This window comes from Natrix helvetica, assembly GCF_964273705.1.
Source record: "Natrix helvetica genome assembly, chromosome: 13".
Taxonomy (NCBI): Eukaryota; Metazoa; Chordata; class Lepidosauria; order Squamata; family Natricidae; genus Natrix; species Natrix helvetica.
In genome coordinates this window covers 3,175,034-3,191,157 of record NC_138557.1, presented here as the reverse complement: position 1 = coordinate 3,191,157, position 16,124 = coordinate 3,175,034, and the positions used below count along the sequence as shown (strand labels likewise).

The 16,124-nt window shown below is 45.6% G+C and overlaps 1 protein-coding gene across 2 annotated transcripts in view; it reads right to left on the bottom strand.

The window, feature by feature from the left end:
- Window positions 1-16,124, bottom strand: part of SDK1 (sidekick cell adhesion molecule 1) — a 363,040-nt gene that overhangs the window by 69,027 nt on the left and 277,889 nt on the right. For both annotated transcript variants that reach the window (XM_081965817.1, XM_081965816.1), the window contains exons 24-27: window positions 14,589-14,739; window positions 11,404-11,641; window positions 4,103-4,218; window positions 3,247-3,436 (exon numbers count right to left, since the gene is read on the bottom strand). In XM_081965817.1, the coding sequence (XP_081821943.1) occupies window positions 3,247-3,436; window positions 4,103-4,218; window positions 11,404-11,641; window positions 14,589-14,739 (695 nt within the window). The remainder of the gene's footprint in view (window positions 1-3,246; window positions 3,437-4,102; window positions 4,219-11,403; window positions 11,642-14,588; window positions 14,740-16,124) is intronic.

The window sequence follows — 16,124 nt, the reverse complement described above, 5'->3', positions numbered from 1 at the left end:
CGGAGTGAGCTCCCGTGACTTGTCCCAGCTTCTGCCAACCTAGCAGTTCGAAAGCATGTAAAAAATGCAAGTAGAAAAATAGGAACCACCTTTGGTGGGAAGGGAACAGCATTTCGTGCGCCTTCAGCGTTGAGTCATGCAGGCCACATGACCTGATGCACTGATGATGTTATCTAGTTGGGTCATGAAACGTCTGCAAGAAGCTCAGAGAACACCAAGGACCTATAGTCCTTCTCCTTCTCTCTTCCTCCTCTTTTTCCTCCTCCTCCACTCTGCAAACCCCTCTCCCTTCTAGCACTGATGATGTCAGTTGGGTAATGAAACATCTGCAAGAAAACCACCAAGCTCAGAGAGCACCGGGAGTTCACACCCTGCGCTACAAACATTCTCTTCTATTAATATAGTTTTCTGTTGCGTTCAATCAAGTTAATTCAAGCCAGTTAATGCAAAATGGCTTCCCGTGGATACAATATTTGTTTTTCTATCACATCTAAATTGACCCCCTCGGTGGCGGCTTTTGGAACTCTTACAGCCTTCCTAGGCTTTGTGGAAGTTGGATGCCGGGCCACATTTCTTCTCCCCTAATGGAGAAGAAGGGTAGTGATCTCTCTTTGTTTATTTTGCTTGTGTTTTTGTATTATGTCAGGAGCCATGAGCTCTTCTGAGCAACTTCTTTAGGGAAACAAAGCTGTAACGGAGAGAGGGCGAAAAACAGCATGTGGTGGAATTAGGTTAGCTTCAAGTCTCCCCCATTGTCAGAAAATCACCAGGGGCAATGATGTTCTTCTCAAACGCAGACTTCAGAACTCTGACTGAACATTCAGGGTGCTTTTAAGGATTAGATGAGCAAAACACCAGGCAACCTCAAAAATATCATCAGATGCATTTCTGGAAGGGTTTACTATCCTAAGCGTACATTTTAATGGCTTTTTTTGTAAGAGGAGATTTCTGAATTGCAAAGTTCAGAACCTCCCAAGTTCCTTCAGAACCTGGGTGTCAGGCCTGGAAGCCGTCTTTTGCGTTGGGCCTTCCGCCTGCCACGTTCAATGCTGTGGGAAAATGGGAGGGGGGATTACATGGAGTATGAGAGTTACTGTCAGAATATTCATGAACTGGCAGAGACATGGTAACAAGGTCAGCCAATGTATAGGCATAGCAACTGGGTCAGCCAATGGGGACTATTTGGTGACTGAGAGCCATGCCAGAAACACTCGGATCTTGGGCATGCCTTATCTGTGTAGCTCTGAGTCTGTGCAAGAGAACTAATCTACTTTGATCTCTGAAGCTGAACTTGTCTGTATTAAGCTCTGAACTCTGAACTGATCTCTCCTCTTCCCCATGTTTTGCCTGTAACTACTACCATATTGGAGAATCCACTATTGGTATTGTACATTTACTCATGAGTTATTATGTATATAAAGAAGTTGATGAATCCTGCTGAAATCAGTTATCTGTCTGTGCTTTCTGGATGTGATTTCTGCAACAAACTCTGACAGATATATAGTCAAAATAACATTCCTTTCTCAGAGAGTCAAAGACATCTTGCCCTACACCTGGAGGGGTGTGACTGGGAGGCATCTCCAGTTGGTAGGGTGCCTGTTTGGATCCTGGGATGGACATGTGGGTGCTGGGCAGGGTCTTGGACTTTCATTTGGATGGGGAAAACCTGGGAGCTTTCAGACTCGGGTTTTTCCAGAGGTGCCAATTTCACATCTCTAATGAAATGGAATTTTGAGGAACTTCGAGCCTCTTCTTTCGTTTGGGGTGTTACTTGAACCCTGACACTGAGACTGTGAGAGGCTGGTACCGATCGATGGGCAGCTCAGACTGTTGAAGTCCCTCCACCTGGGCTCTTCTTCCATTAACTAGGACTTAGCGAATACCTTTCTAAGCATCTAAGGCTAGGAAAGTTCGATAACTGTTTCCATAATTTAAAAAAAAAAACCAACTTAAGAGACAAGCTTTAGGATTATGCCCCCATCTCTATCTCTCCAGCTAATGAATCTAAGTTCTTTCAGCCAGGAACTGCAGTAAGCTCCACTTTGTTTCCCGAGATGTCAAATTCCGAAAGCGAATTTTCATCCTCAGGAAATGTATTTGTGACTAATACTAAATGTTTATATATATTTTTTAATATAAGGGAAAGGTCACGTTGTTATTCTTTTGTCAAAGGCTGATAGGAGGCCCATTTGTGGTATATGAACCTGCATGACCCTCTCGTTCAATCCCAGCAAGGTCTGTTTATCATGTCCAGTTATACCGGAGGTTTTGGGGAGGTTTTATTCGGTAGGATTGAATTTCGGTAAGAGTTCGTAATTGGAACTGTAAAAGTTCCCTTTAGGGCTTGGAGCTGGCTTTAAAATGCAAAGCTTTTTTGAGTGAAGTGGCCTTTCTCTCCAATATTTTTAAAAGAAGGTGAGGATTTGGGGAACAGACGCTTGGCTGAAAGTTAAAGGAACATGGCCTGTTGATATGAGGAGGAACACACACAAAAAAAGGCTCTTTAAGATTAAAACTGTACTCAAGATAGAACATAGAATCCTAGGGACCTCGGAGGTCTTCTAGCCCAACCCTCTTCTCAAGGCAGGAGCCTTACACCATCCCCGGCAAATGGTTGTTGGGTCTATTTGTGCAATCAAGATGAGATGTTACCAACTCATTCTCCTTAGAGTGCACACAGAGAATGGAGATGGCAAAAGCAATAGCACTTAGACTACTATACCGCTTCACAGTGCTTTCCAGCCCTCTCTAAGCGGCTTACAGAGTCAGCCTCTTGCCCCCCAAAATCAGGATCCTCTTTTTACAGACCTCGGAAGGATGGAAGGCTGAGTCAACCTGGAGCTGGTCAGGATTGAACTCCGGACTGTGGGCAGAGTCAGCCTGCAATACCACATTCTAACCACTGCGCCACTATGGCTTCCTTCCTTCTCATTTCCCTCCCTCCCTTCCCACTTAGCACTTAGACTTATATACCGCTTCAGAGTGCTTTTACAGCCCTCTCTAAGCGGTTTACAGAGTCAGCCTGTTGCCCCCAACAATCTGGCTCCTCATTTTACCCACCTCGGAAGCCTGGAAAGCCGAGTCAACCTTGAGCCTGGTGAGACCCGAACTGCCAAATTGCAGGCAGCCGTCAGTCAGCAGAAGTAGCCTACAGTACTGCACTCTTAACTACTGCGCCACTGCAGCTCATGGTTTGTGGTATCTGGAAAGCCGCAGATGGACACACCTTGACACACAATCACTCACCATCGTCCTTCGTTCGCTCAGTGACTGGTGGATTGCTGGGAACTCCATCTCCAATGCGGGTGAAGGCCAGCACCTGAATCTCATACACCACGTACTTCTGCAGGACAGCTAGCAGGACCGAAAGCGTGTGGTTCCCTCGGACCACCTGGCTGCTGGGTTGACTTTGCACATCTCTGGCCTTGTACAAAATCTGCAGAGGAGACCAGAAAAGTTTTGATAAAAGGGTCTTGGGAAAAGAACAAAACCCTTCCCCAGAGAGTGACGTCGTTCTTAATAAAAGAAGCACAACCACACGAGCCATTTTGACTTAACCGAGGCTACAGAATCTTGGGTTTTGTTTTAGTATGTACGAAGATGATGACAGAAGTTGAGATATCTTTAGAGCAATGTTTCTTAACCTGGACAACTTTAAGATGGGTAGACTTCAACCAGTGGTGGGATTCAATTTTTTTTACTACTGGTTCTGTGGGTGTGGCATGGCTTGGTGGGTGTGACTTGGTGGACATGGCAGGGTAAGGATACTACAAAATCCCCATTCCCTCCCCACCCCACTAACCTGCTTTTCAGCTCCGTTCTCCTGTGCAAGGCAATAGAAGAAAACTCAGCCAATCAGCTAGGATACCGATCAGCTGGGACTTGGGCGGCAGAGAATAGATGGGGGCGGGGCCAGCCAGAGGTGGTATTTGCCGGTTCTATGAACTACTCAACATTTCCGCTACCAGTTAGCCAGAACTGGCTGAATATCACCTCTGACTTCAACTCCCAGAATTCCCCCGCCAGCCATGCTGGAAGTTGCTAAGGTTGAGATATGCTTCTTTAGAAAAATGGGGGACAATATTTGGGTTTAGATGCCTACCTTGTAGCCCAGGATGAGCCCGTTTTGCTCAGGTTCGGGCACGGCTGACCACGTCAAAAGGATCTGAGTGGAACTCACGGCTTCAGCGGAGACATTTGATGGGGAAGCTGAAGGAACTGCGTGTGATCAAACGAAGAACAATTAAAATCCAAACACAACATCTGCCCATTCCTTTGAAATTCTAGGATCTGAGCCGCCATTGAAACACCAAAGAGAAACAGAGATCTAGAGTTGTTTTAAAAACCAAGTACAGTGTAGGAGGTGACCAGGTTGGGCCTGAGGGAGGGGTAAAATGCATCATCAGTCACGAGTCCCTGCACACTCACAAGAAATCTAAGCCCAGCCCACCTTGAATGTCTTTCTTATCTCCCGCTCATTTCCCTTGACTGTTAGTTGGCCAGATTCTTGTAGCGAGCTGAAGCTTGCAATAAATATTTGTACTTATTTGAACTGCCCGACGCTCTGGATTTCCTGGGTGCGTGACATATAGGTAGTCCTCAAATTACTGTAATGGAATCTGGTGGTTATGGTCATACCCAAGGGTTGTATTTGATGACCTTTTTTGTGCAAATACCACAAACACTAAGGAAAGCCCTGGTTTACTAGGGACATGGCTTTGCTGAAGATTGGAAGTGTCAACTTTTGACGAAACCATTGTAAAATGTGGTCATGTGACTGTAGGAGGCTATTTATAGCCATAAATATAAAAGTGGCAATGTTGCTGAGTGCTTGAAATGTGTTCCTATGACTTGTGTCTTTGTGTGTGTTTGTGTGTGTGTATGCCACAGTGGTGGGATTCAATTTTTTTTACTACGGTTCTGTGGGTGTGGCTTGGTGGGTGTGGCATGGCTTGGTGGCCATGGCAGGGGAAGGTTACAGCAAAATCCCCATTCCCTCCTGATCAGCTGGGACTCGGGAGGCAGAGAATAGATGGGGGTGGGGCCAGCCAGAGGTGGTATTTACCGGTTCTCCGAACTACTCAAAATTCCCACTACTGGTTCTCCAGAACTGGTCAGAACCTGCTGAATAACACCTCTGGCATGCCCCTAAATTTCAGAATTTCTGATCTAGGTCATAAATCCCCTTTTTGGGGGTCAGTTATAACTCTCAGTAGTGCCTAAGTCATAAATCCAGTAGTGGTGATAAGTCATTTCACATATTAATGATGGCTTTGAAAAAAGAGATGACCTTCATTCAATGGAAGCCCAGAAATGAGATTTAAACCAAGCCGTACTAAATCTTGAGGTGTTAAACTGAATTCACAGCTGCTGGGGTCAGCCCCTCTGAAGGAAACCAGGTTAACCATTGGATTATGAGCATCTTCTTCCCCTTGCCATGCCTCGCCTGAACCTTTTCTTCTACTCTGCCTTGTAATGACATTTGAATATAATGGTGTTCTACCATGGCAGCAGTTGTTTGATTTGGCCTGTTAAATATTTTAATGAATTGTACTGTGGAATGGGGTTGTTTTGAATAGTATTATAAGCTGCCTTGGAGATCAATCTGTATTTGAGTGGCTTGCTATAAATCTTTTAGATGAACAAATAAATTAAACACGGGTCCCCAGATGGAGGAGACACTGTCTCATTATCCGAACCGTTTCTCTCCACCTTGTACAGGACATTATGCATACATATCAACCCTTGCAAATATGCACGGCTTCCCACACCGGTTTGCAATTGCCTGTCTTTGCACTGTTCTTGTGGCTTAGTTGGAGAGGAATATCTGGAGTTACTTTTTCAGCAAGATGTGAAGGCAAGGGAAGGGACTGCTCTCCCCTGTTGTCCAAGATTTGGTCTATTAATTCCAGCTGACCACGGAACTGGTGCAATGCTTTCCCTCCCTAAGGAAGTTATTTCAGAAATAACTACCCTAATGGCCCATTTTCTCTCAAGGTAGCCTTAGATGTTAGGAAAGAACTGCAACTACTGTGCTTTACTCTTCAGCCAGTTTTAGAAGGTAGCATCATTAGGTACCAACTATCCCACTCCAGAAATTCCACCGGCTTCCTGGGACCTTGACGTGACCATGGGGGATTTACAGATACAAGTAGAGGCTATAAAGAGAAGCTGGTTGAGAACTTCTATGAGCTGGATCGCTCAGGTATGACTCTACCTGAAAATGGCACGGTTTGAAGATCTTTGATAGCATCTCACACCAAAAGTCAGTCTCTTTTCTCACACAGGTTCCAAAATTGCTTATAGTATCATTTAAGATAAGAGGCTTCTATGTTGCAAGACAGAGTGAACGAAGGCAAAAGTGCCAGGAGCCAGATACACAACAAAGGAAGGGCTTTACTAGCTTGCCAGGATTAAAGTGTGGACCACAATAAACTTCCAAGGACAGGCAACTCCCCAGTCCTAGACCAAGCGAAAAATGCTAGCGAATTCTTGGAAGCCTGGCACTCAGATAAATCAGCCATCAACAGGCAATAGAGATAAACAACATCTACCTACCATTCCAAAGACAATTAACGAGCTAAAAGGCCACAACACCTCCTGACCAGTAGTTAACACAGAGATAAGTAGAAATTAACACCAAGCAATAAACAATACCCCAATCATACGGCAGTTATCAGCTGCCTTCAGAGGCAGACATCAGTGAGGCAGACAAACAGATGGAGCCTGTTCCCAGTGTGCGCATGCACAGAGCTGCCAGAAGGCAAGAACAGTTAAGACAAAAGGGGCAACTCGGGAGTAAGGCTTAGAGATGATTGGCCCCTCACATAAGACATAAAGGAGGAGCAAAGGCATGTGAGCCTTTGCAGGAAAGTACTGGTCAGTTTAAATTCTGAAGCTCCGTTTTGTCTCTGTGCTCCTTGTGGCCTTGCAAAGGTAATTGGCAATTAAGTCTTTGGCAGCGTTTCAAGGGAGATAAAGTTGGGTGCTTATCAGCCTTATCCTGAAAGACTTTGGCAGACTTCTGACGAACTCTTTGCAAACTATTTCTGGTTCTTTACGGACTGTGAATGAACATAATTCACAGCCGTTGAAATAAAAAGAGGGTTTTGGGGACTAAGCGTGTGCTTTGTACTGTCTCAGGAAGCCTAGATCAGAAACTGATACCGTAGTTTCATACGGAAGATAATGCCTTGAAACACCCTGAAGCTAATAAACAGTTTAAGTCAGTCTCAAACTGTTGTAAAAACCACAAACTGAGACTCCAATTTCAGAGCGATTTAGCTCAAATAAAAGGCAAGATGGGGACATTGTGGTCCCTTAAGTAACCAGCTGAGATCTTTCCCACACGAGAAGCGAGACCCAAAACTCTTCATTTTTTACAGAGGTGATTCGATGTCCTACAGCAATATTTGATGAAAGTCTGCCTCATCTAACCTAATCCTTTTAGAAAGCCAGAAGCTACCCAATTAGGTCCAGCAGTCCTCGATATTTGCTATGGAAACATAGCCTAAGAATGTCGAATGTTTCAAATAAAAACTTTGGGGGGGGGGGGAAAGGGAAGGAAACAATGCAGTCTGAAGGCTTTAATTTAAAGGTCATAATAAAATTACTGTCACTAACCTCCTCGTGACGGGTAGAAATGCTACATCTCCCCTCTCCATTGCCTCTCTATTCTTACGCCTCTGAGCAGCATTTAGAGAAGTGTAACTCTATTCGGTTAACACAATTAGATTTTCAGGGTGCCCTAAGGGTCTCGGATGAGAATTGTATTTATTTGTGTGCTGTTTTGGCCTCTTCCCCAGCATCCCCCACTTTGTGCGTGCACAGTGATGTTTAGAAGGCACCGTTTCTGAAAAGGCTGCCCTGTGTCCCTCAACGTTACAGCTCCAACCTGTTCAAACCAGGAGAATGTCTCTGGGCACCTCGGCGAGGAAAACTGGCAGAGGAAACTTGCTTTCATTGTGTCTATGTGCGCTTGAGAAATCATGTTTTCGTCAACACACAAAAGCCTACTGTGGTGTAGTTCTGGAAATAAGAGCTGTCTAAATAAGCACCAGTGATGTCCCAAAGGTGCTTTTTCAAGAGGCAACTGGGCTTTAGATTTCTTTCTTTCAAGACATTTCACTTCTCATCTCACTCAGAAGCTTTTTCAGAGCTAAGAAACTTCTTCAAAACTGAAGAAGCTTCTTGGATGAGAAGCAAAACATCTTCAAAGAAAAACAAGAAAGTCCAGTTGTCTCTTGAAAAAGCACCTTTGGGACAACCGTGACCTGGAGGACTGAGAATCTCCATAGACCTTGAAGAAGAAGCTCTGAAGAAGCTTCTTGGATGAGAAGCAAAATGTCTTCAAAGAAAAACTCGGAAAGTCCAGTTGCCTCTTGGGAACAAAAAAGCACCTTTGGGACAACCATGACCTGGAGGAATGAGAATCTCCTTAGACAAGCACCTGTGATGATTCAGCAATAAGAAGAGCTGCAGTGGAAGACACTTTTCTGCTGTTGAGGGATTCCCGACACCTTCAGCTGGGTTTGTTGGGAGAAACTGAGGCTGAGTTATCTGGCAGCTCTCCAAGTGAGATAAGGTGGGTATGGATAAATGGACAGTCTGTGAAAGACTCTTTGCCAAGCCTTGCTGAGTGTGAATGAAAGGAATTCACAGTCGTGCAAATGACAGAGGTTTTGCTGGGACTAAGACTCTGCTTCTTGCTTTTTAAGGCAACCTGGGTCAGAACATCAAGAGTGGAATTAGCCTAGAATCATTACATTCCCACAAACAGTCTAGGTTCAACCCCCCCTTGAATTCTGCCGACGCTTTTTCTAACTTCAAATGAGTGTTGGCCATTACTTGACGAGATTCTTGCATGTAGGAACGAACAATAAAATCATCTTAACTGGAGCTTGACGCGTGATCCTGATTTTTTGAGTCTGACCCACCAAATATTTAAGAGGAGAAACAATATTCCACGCTTAAAGAGTCCCAGACCGCTTGTTGAAAGGCTCTGGACTGCGATCCGCCTTCTCTGTCAATCAAACGCGGAATAATAGCCAGTAGCTATTGGGGAGGAAGATGGTAGAATGGGATGTGTGGGGTTGAGAGGAGGCATCGTTGACAGTTCGTGTCGTGTCTCGTTCCTTCTTCATCAATACCATGCACAACATTTCAGATCTGTCAAAACCTCACCATCTGTCACTTTTAACGCCGTACCTGAGTCACACAATTAGCCAGGGTTTTGGAAGAACATTCTAGACCATTCTCTCCCATTCCCTCTCTGTTCGCTCCTCAGGTTGAATCTTTTTCCCCCCCCCCTTTCTTTTTGGATTCCTCTTCTCCTGGATTTATCTCTCGCAAGAATATAATTATGTTAAAGGACTATAGATTGCCAAGAGACACGAGTGTTTTTGGCAGGCTGCCTCGGATTTATCTACAGATCTTCACAAAGAGAAACTCCGTTATGAATGGCTTCTCGGGGGAGGGGGGGGCAAGAGAAATGAAAAAAGAAGCCGCAACGCCGCCAGATTTCGGCGTGAAGGCAGCAACTTGTCATCCAACCGCTGTTGTTTTTCGGCTGCTCAATTGCTTCTGACTCTTCGAGACCCAACGGATGCAATTTTGCCAGGATTGTCTGTCAGCAGCTACCGTATTTTTCAGAGTATAAGACGCACCGGAGTATAAGACGCAGCAAGGTTTTGAAGAGGCAAATTAAAAAAAATTTTTTTTTGCACTGCAGGCCTCCCCCCCAAAAAAGCCTCTTCTAAAAAAAAAAGCGCTGTCCGAAGACGTCTCCGTGGTCATGTGGTTGGCATGGCTCAATGCTGAAGGCGCACGGAACGCTGTTACCTTCCCACCAAAGGTGGTTCCTATTTTTCTATTTGCATTTTTACCTGCTTTCGAACTGCTAGGTTGGCAGAAGCTGGGACAAGTCACGGGAGCTCACTCTGTTACGCGGCGCTAGGGATTTGAACCGCCGAAGTGCCCACTTTCTGATCGACAAGCTCAGCGTTTTAGCCACTGAGCCACCGTGTCCCTTACTAATCCTCCTTCCCTGACACCATCTCAACCACCTTTGTCCAAGAGCGAAGCACTCTCCATGGTTCTCTTTTGGTTTAATGGATCCCTTCCTCCATCATCGTTAACGAAAATATGCAAATTCGGAAATGCCAGGCACTTTATTGCGAAAAGGAAAAAAAAGGAGGAACAGAGGGCAAGTCCCATTTTCAGTGATGAATGAGAGGCAGCCTTAGCGACGCAGCAACGGGAAGGCCTTGTATGATGATGGAGACAAATTGCAAATACAACCCCTACTCATTGGGCAGGTTAGCCACGGCGTGATTTACTCTCGCTATTGAATACTTAATTCCAGAAAGGTCACTGCGCTCAATTACTCACCCACAGGAGAAAGGTAAATTACATGGGGTGCATATGGGGCGGAGAGTTGAGGAAGAAGCCTTGTTAGAAGTTATCCACAGAACAGCTTAATAATTACCTTCTGCCAAAGTTCATGAGCTACTCTGGCTACTTCACAGTGGTGGGATTCAATTATCATTTTTCTACTACCAGTTCTGTGGGTGTGGTTTGGTGGGCATGGCCAGGTTGTCATGTCACTGAGTGGGCGTGGCCAATTTACCCGTCCATTTTGCCAATTTAGCAGTCCGTTAAAGAATACACAGCAGCCCCCTTTTCTATTCTTCTTTTTAATACTGCATGGAAGTTTTTACTCGCGCCCCATTTTGGGCCCGGGAGCCAAAACGGGATGTGTGGGGGACTCCTGGAAGGGGCAGGATGGGGAGGGGTGGGGTCAGCCAGAGGCGGCATTTGCTGGTTCTCCAAACCGGTTAAAATTTCCGCTACCAGTTCGTGTGAACCAGTCCGGACCGGTTGAATACCACTTCTGCTATTTTGGCTTGCTGCTCTGATGGTGGGTTTTTTTTCCTGGCCGTAGATCCTGTGGAATCTGCTCGGCTGAGAATCGCTCTTGCTAAAATTGGACCACTCAGCAAAACTGGACTGTGTGACTCTGTGATGGGATGTAGTATGGAAGTAGATTCCCCAGGAGGGAAGGGGTGGATTCCAGAGGAGTAAGAGACAATTCAGCCCAGAAATCATGTGTGAGAGAAAGAGGGTGAAGACAGCCCCTCCTTAATAATTCCCAGAGTATATTGTAGATGCAGATAGTAGAGACTTCAATCTGGCAAGATTCTGTCTGTAGGTATGGAACAACAAAGAACTCAGCTTGGAAGAGCAGACAGATGTCATTCTTGGTTTTGGACCTGACAGAATCGGACTGGTGTAAAAAATGCCTTCCGGCTGCGAATCTACTCTATCACAATCCCAAGCCAAAGGAAATGCTTGAAAAAAACACCGTTTAAGAGCAACAAGCGATGCTCCTTTCCCGTCGCTTACCTGATTCTCGCGTACGGCCTCGCACCACCTCGCTCCAGGGTCCCGACCCAATGGCGTTGAAGGCTTGGATCTGTAGTTCATATTCAGTCCACTCCTGAAGATCCTCGATGGTCACCTCCGTCTCCAGCCGGTCGCTGATGGCCTTGGCCAGGGGAGGACATTGCGTGTCCACACACCAGTACTTGATCCTGTAGCCCACGGATTCAGGGTTCCCATTGTATTGTGCATCAGGCAGAGGCTGAGTGTAGTCAGAAAAAGAAAAAAAGGATCAGTGAGGATCACTTCCATCCACCCAGCCCACCAGGATAGGAAGGCCAGATATGTTGCGAATCCCCTTGATTAGGGATTTACATCTGGTGGGATTCTAGAAAAGGACCTTCTTGGTGGTGGCCTTTTCTCTATGGAACATCATCCACTTGGAGGTACAATAGTCTCGTTGCTTTCTCGAAAGGCCCTGAAGGCATGGTTTTCTCAATGGATCACTGAAGATCACAAACAGAGACGGAACCGATCAAGTGGTTGATTTTTGATTGTGTTGTTGCTGCCATGGGGGAAAGGGGATTATGGGTTGTCCTTATTTTTAATGTTACAAGACACCCGGAGTTGCCTATGAGTGAGTTGGGAAGCCATATACCTTTGTTTAGCAAATAAATAAAATAAATATTCTTACAAATGACCTTAGCAAGTAGGAGGACTCTACAACTACAGGGAGATGTTTGAACTGAGGGGGTCTTTGATGCTCTCTGGGTTTGGTTGATTGTCTGAAGACATTTCATTGCCCAACTAGGGAACATCATCAGGCAACATTGATGATGTTATTTAGTTTGGGTAACGAAATATCTACAAGACCCCCTCAGTTCAAACATCTCTCTGTAGTTCTAGAATCCTTGTGTAGAATCCTTGTAGCTGAGGTTTGAAATGAGAGGTCCTTGGTTCTCTCTGAGCTTGGTTGTTTTCTTGCGGACATTTCATGACCCAACTAGATTACATCATCAGTGCTAGAAGGGTTTCTGGAGAGGAGGAGGAGAAGGAGGACTGTGGGGTCCTTGATGCTATCTGAGCTTGTTGGTTTTCTTGCAAATGTTTCATGACCCAGACTAGGTAACATCATCAGTATTAGAAGGGAGTGAGGTTGGAGGAGGAGGAGGAGGAGGAGGAGGAGGAGGAGGAGGAGGAGGAGGAGGGGGAGGGGGAGGAGGAGGAGGAGGAGGAGGAGGGGGAGAAAGAGGAAGAGGAAGAGGAGAAGGAGGACTGTCAGATCCTTGGTGCTCTCTGAGCTTGATTGTTTTCTTGCAGGCATTTCGTTACCCAACTAGGCAACATCATCAGTTCAGCTCTCCTTTCAACCCAGAGCTACAAGGATTCTCCTTTACTCATTGTTTGAACTTTGAGACCCGACCGCTGTCTGCGAACTAGTAAGACAGAGCCTGACATGCGACTCACACTATTAATAACATTAATTATACAATCAGGTGATCCACACCTGTCCTTTTTTTGCCCACCTCTCGGGCTCCCTGCCAATTAATCCATCTTCCAAATTTAGCACAACATCCCACACCTCTTTCTTTGACTGGGATCCAAAAGGCCACTTTGGATGCTCATAGTTGCCTCTGGGGTACGTTTGCTGGGATTTTCAGCAACTTTTATAAGGCCGATGACCAACAAGAGGAGAAATTCATTCCCGTAGTGAATGGGGTGCCTTAATGACCTGGAGAATGCCTAGGGGCTTTTGGGGGGTGGGGGTGGGGGAGGAAAGGCTTCCTTCTCTGCAAGATGAGATAGCGGATTTGCTTGGAGAAATTGGAGAGCGGGGGATTTTTTTTCTTTTTTTGCATTCGGTGGCAGAAGAGGAAGGCGTCTCGGAGTGGCCGAGCAGCAGGAGAAATTGGAATATTTGAATGAATTTTCATCAGGCAAGGGTGGGTCAGCCGTCAAAGGCACAAGATAAATCCATTTATCAAAGGCCGTGCCATTTATCACTCGGTTCCCGAGTTAATCACTCAGCTCTGTAATCTATCACGGAGATGTAACCTCCACATTCACTCCTGTTTCTATGTGAAAACCATTTTCTTTGCAGTTTAAAACTTTTCGGAAATTCGACGGAAAGCAGCTCCAGCAGCCAAGAATTCATTTTCATTTGCTTTGGAGTCGTATTGCCTTAGTTAGTAAACAAAGAGGCAACATATGGTTAAGTCCCATTATGTTGCCTTGGAAATGTCTTGCTATGATTTTGTTGGCCTGTTAGTGTATCAGCCCTACCTAAGGGAGAAGGTCTGGCTCTGATTTATGCCTGCCCAGATGCAGATAAGAAACAGCAAAGAAATTGCAGATGTGGGGGGGATTAGAGGGGAGACAGGCAGGAATTCAGTTACCGGTATGGGTTTTTTAGGGGTAGAGGAAGAAATCACAAAAGAAAAAATTAATGGACTTGGGCATCATCCATCCCTATCATTTCTAGAAGTATAATGGGAAGAGGAGAAAGCAGAGCTGGGTGGTGGAGTTAAGTGTGTCACCTGCTTAGAATCATTACATTGTCACAAACGATCCAACCCCTCTTGAAGTCTGTAGATCCTTAAATAAAGAAGGTAAAGCTTCCCCTTACACTTATGTGCTAGTCGCTCCCAACTTTAGGGGGCGATGCTCATCTCCGTTTCAAAGCCGAAGAGCCAGTGCTGTCCGAAGACGTCTCCGTGGTCATGTGGCCGGCATGACTAAACACCGAAGACGCACGGAGCGCTGTTACCTTCCCACCAAACGTGGTTCCTATTTTTCTACTTGCATTTTTATGTGCTTTTGAACTGCTAGGTTGGCAGAAGCTGGGAAAAGTCACGGGAGCTCACTCCGTTACGCGGCGCTAGGGATTCGAACTGCCAAACTGCCGATCTTTCTGAGCCACCATGTCCTATCCTTATCTGAGTCAATCCTTATCTGGCGCCCATTTAGCATTGAACTTTGACTAGATTCTTGTATGTAGGCTTGAACATTAAAGCTTTGAATGGCAACTTAGCATACGGTCCTGATCCTTTGTGCCTGACAGTTTGTTTCCCATTATTCTCAAACATCTCAGGGCTTCCCGGGACTGACATTCCACACATCTGGAGGTCAATTCGAGGAGAAGACTCTCCGAAGAGAAACCGTTAGGAAGCCATGCTTTCTTCTACACTGGTCAGTTGTTGGTAACTTACCACCCAGCGGACCCACAAGCTCGTCTCACTGGCAGTACGCACAGTCACACTCCCTGGAGCCACATCTGGGGGTGCCTGGAGGGTCTGAATGACCCGTGATGGCTGGCTGAATGGGCTTTGGCCAACGATGTTTTCCTGCTTCATCCTGAACCTGTTGGGCAAAGAGAGGTGTCAGAATATTCATGAACTGGCAGAGACATGGTAACAAAGTCAGCCAGTGAGGCTTATTTGGAAACAGAAACTTAAATAACAAGTCTGGGCGTGGCTCAGCTGTATTAAGCTCTGAGATCTGAACTGAAATATCTCTCTCCTTTCTACCACGTTGGAGTCCCACACAGAACCAGGGACAAATGGGAAGCTTTGGTTCTATTATTTTCACTACTGTGAACCATGGTGGATCTGATTAATGGGGGTAGCATGAAAATCTAAAGATTAATTCCATACATATGCTTCTGTCCCAGAATGTACTGAATATGTACTGCATCTTACAGGGATAGGAAGCCCATAGATGCGAGGTACAGAGATCGCAAGGAAGAATGCCTGATCTATAAACATACACAAGAAAAGTCAGCCCGTGCATTCATGCTCCCCTTTTGCGGAAGCTGTTTGTCTTCTGACAGCAGCAATTTGAGGATGGACCTTCCAATTCCAGAAAAAGTATTAGCTACAAAAAGTATTAGACTCCAGCGATCAGAAGCAGAGTCATTATAATGGAAAGAGAAAGCTTTGGGTTAAAGTCGTACTGTGTTAAGGTATTATCTTCTCAACCTGTTCTGGATTTTTCTCCCACTGAAATGTTAGGACTGAAAGAAAAATGCACGCTAGGTCTCCTTCAGCCTTGTTAAGAGGGTGCATTAGCAGAACGGGCTTTAAGCAAAGCAACGTCATTAATTTCCCAACAACAACAGACAAGAGAAAAGAAGGATGTTTGACCGAACTTATTTAACAGATTAACAGCGTTGGAAGGGACCTTGCAGGTCATCTAGTCCAACCCCCGCTCAAGCAGGAGACCCTACACCATTTCTGACAGAGGGCAGTCCAGTCTCTTCTTGAAATCTTCCAGTGATGAAGCTCCCACAACTTCCGAAGGCAACTTCTGTTCCATGGGTTGATTGTTCTCACTGTCAGAAAATTTTCCCTTATTTCCAGCTTGAATCTCTCCTTGTTCAGTTTCCATCCATTCTTCCTTGTCTGGCCTTCAGGTGCTTTGGAAAATACCTTGACCCCTTCCTCTCTGTGGCAGCCCCTCAAATATTGGAAGACTGCTATCCTGTCTCCCCTGGTCCTTCTCTTCCCTAGACTAGCCAGGCCCAGTTCGACAAAAAGGAGGTCAAAGTTCAACAGTTCTCGCTTTCTCCTCTTCGTCCTTTGATGAAGTTGTGAGATGTCACTTCGAGTCCCATCATGATACATGGGACCCACAAGCCCAGGCTTCACCTGGATGGGGTACTTTTTTTCAAACTGTTGTGATGAGGCTCATGCAATGATTTCTAGGAGACTCAACCAAAACATGACAAATGAAATTCAGTCGGGAGA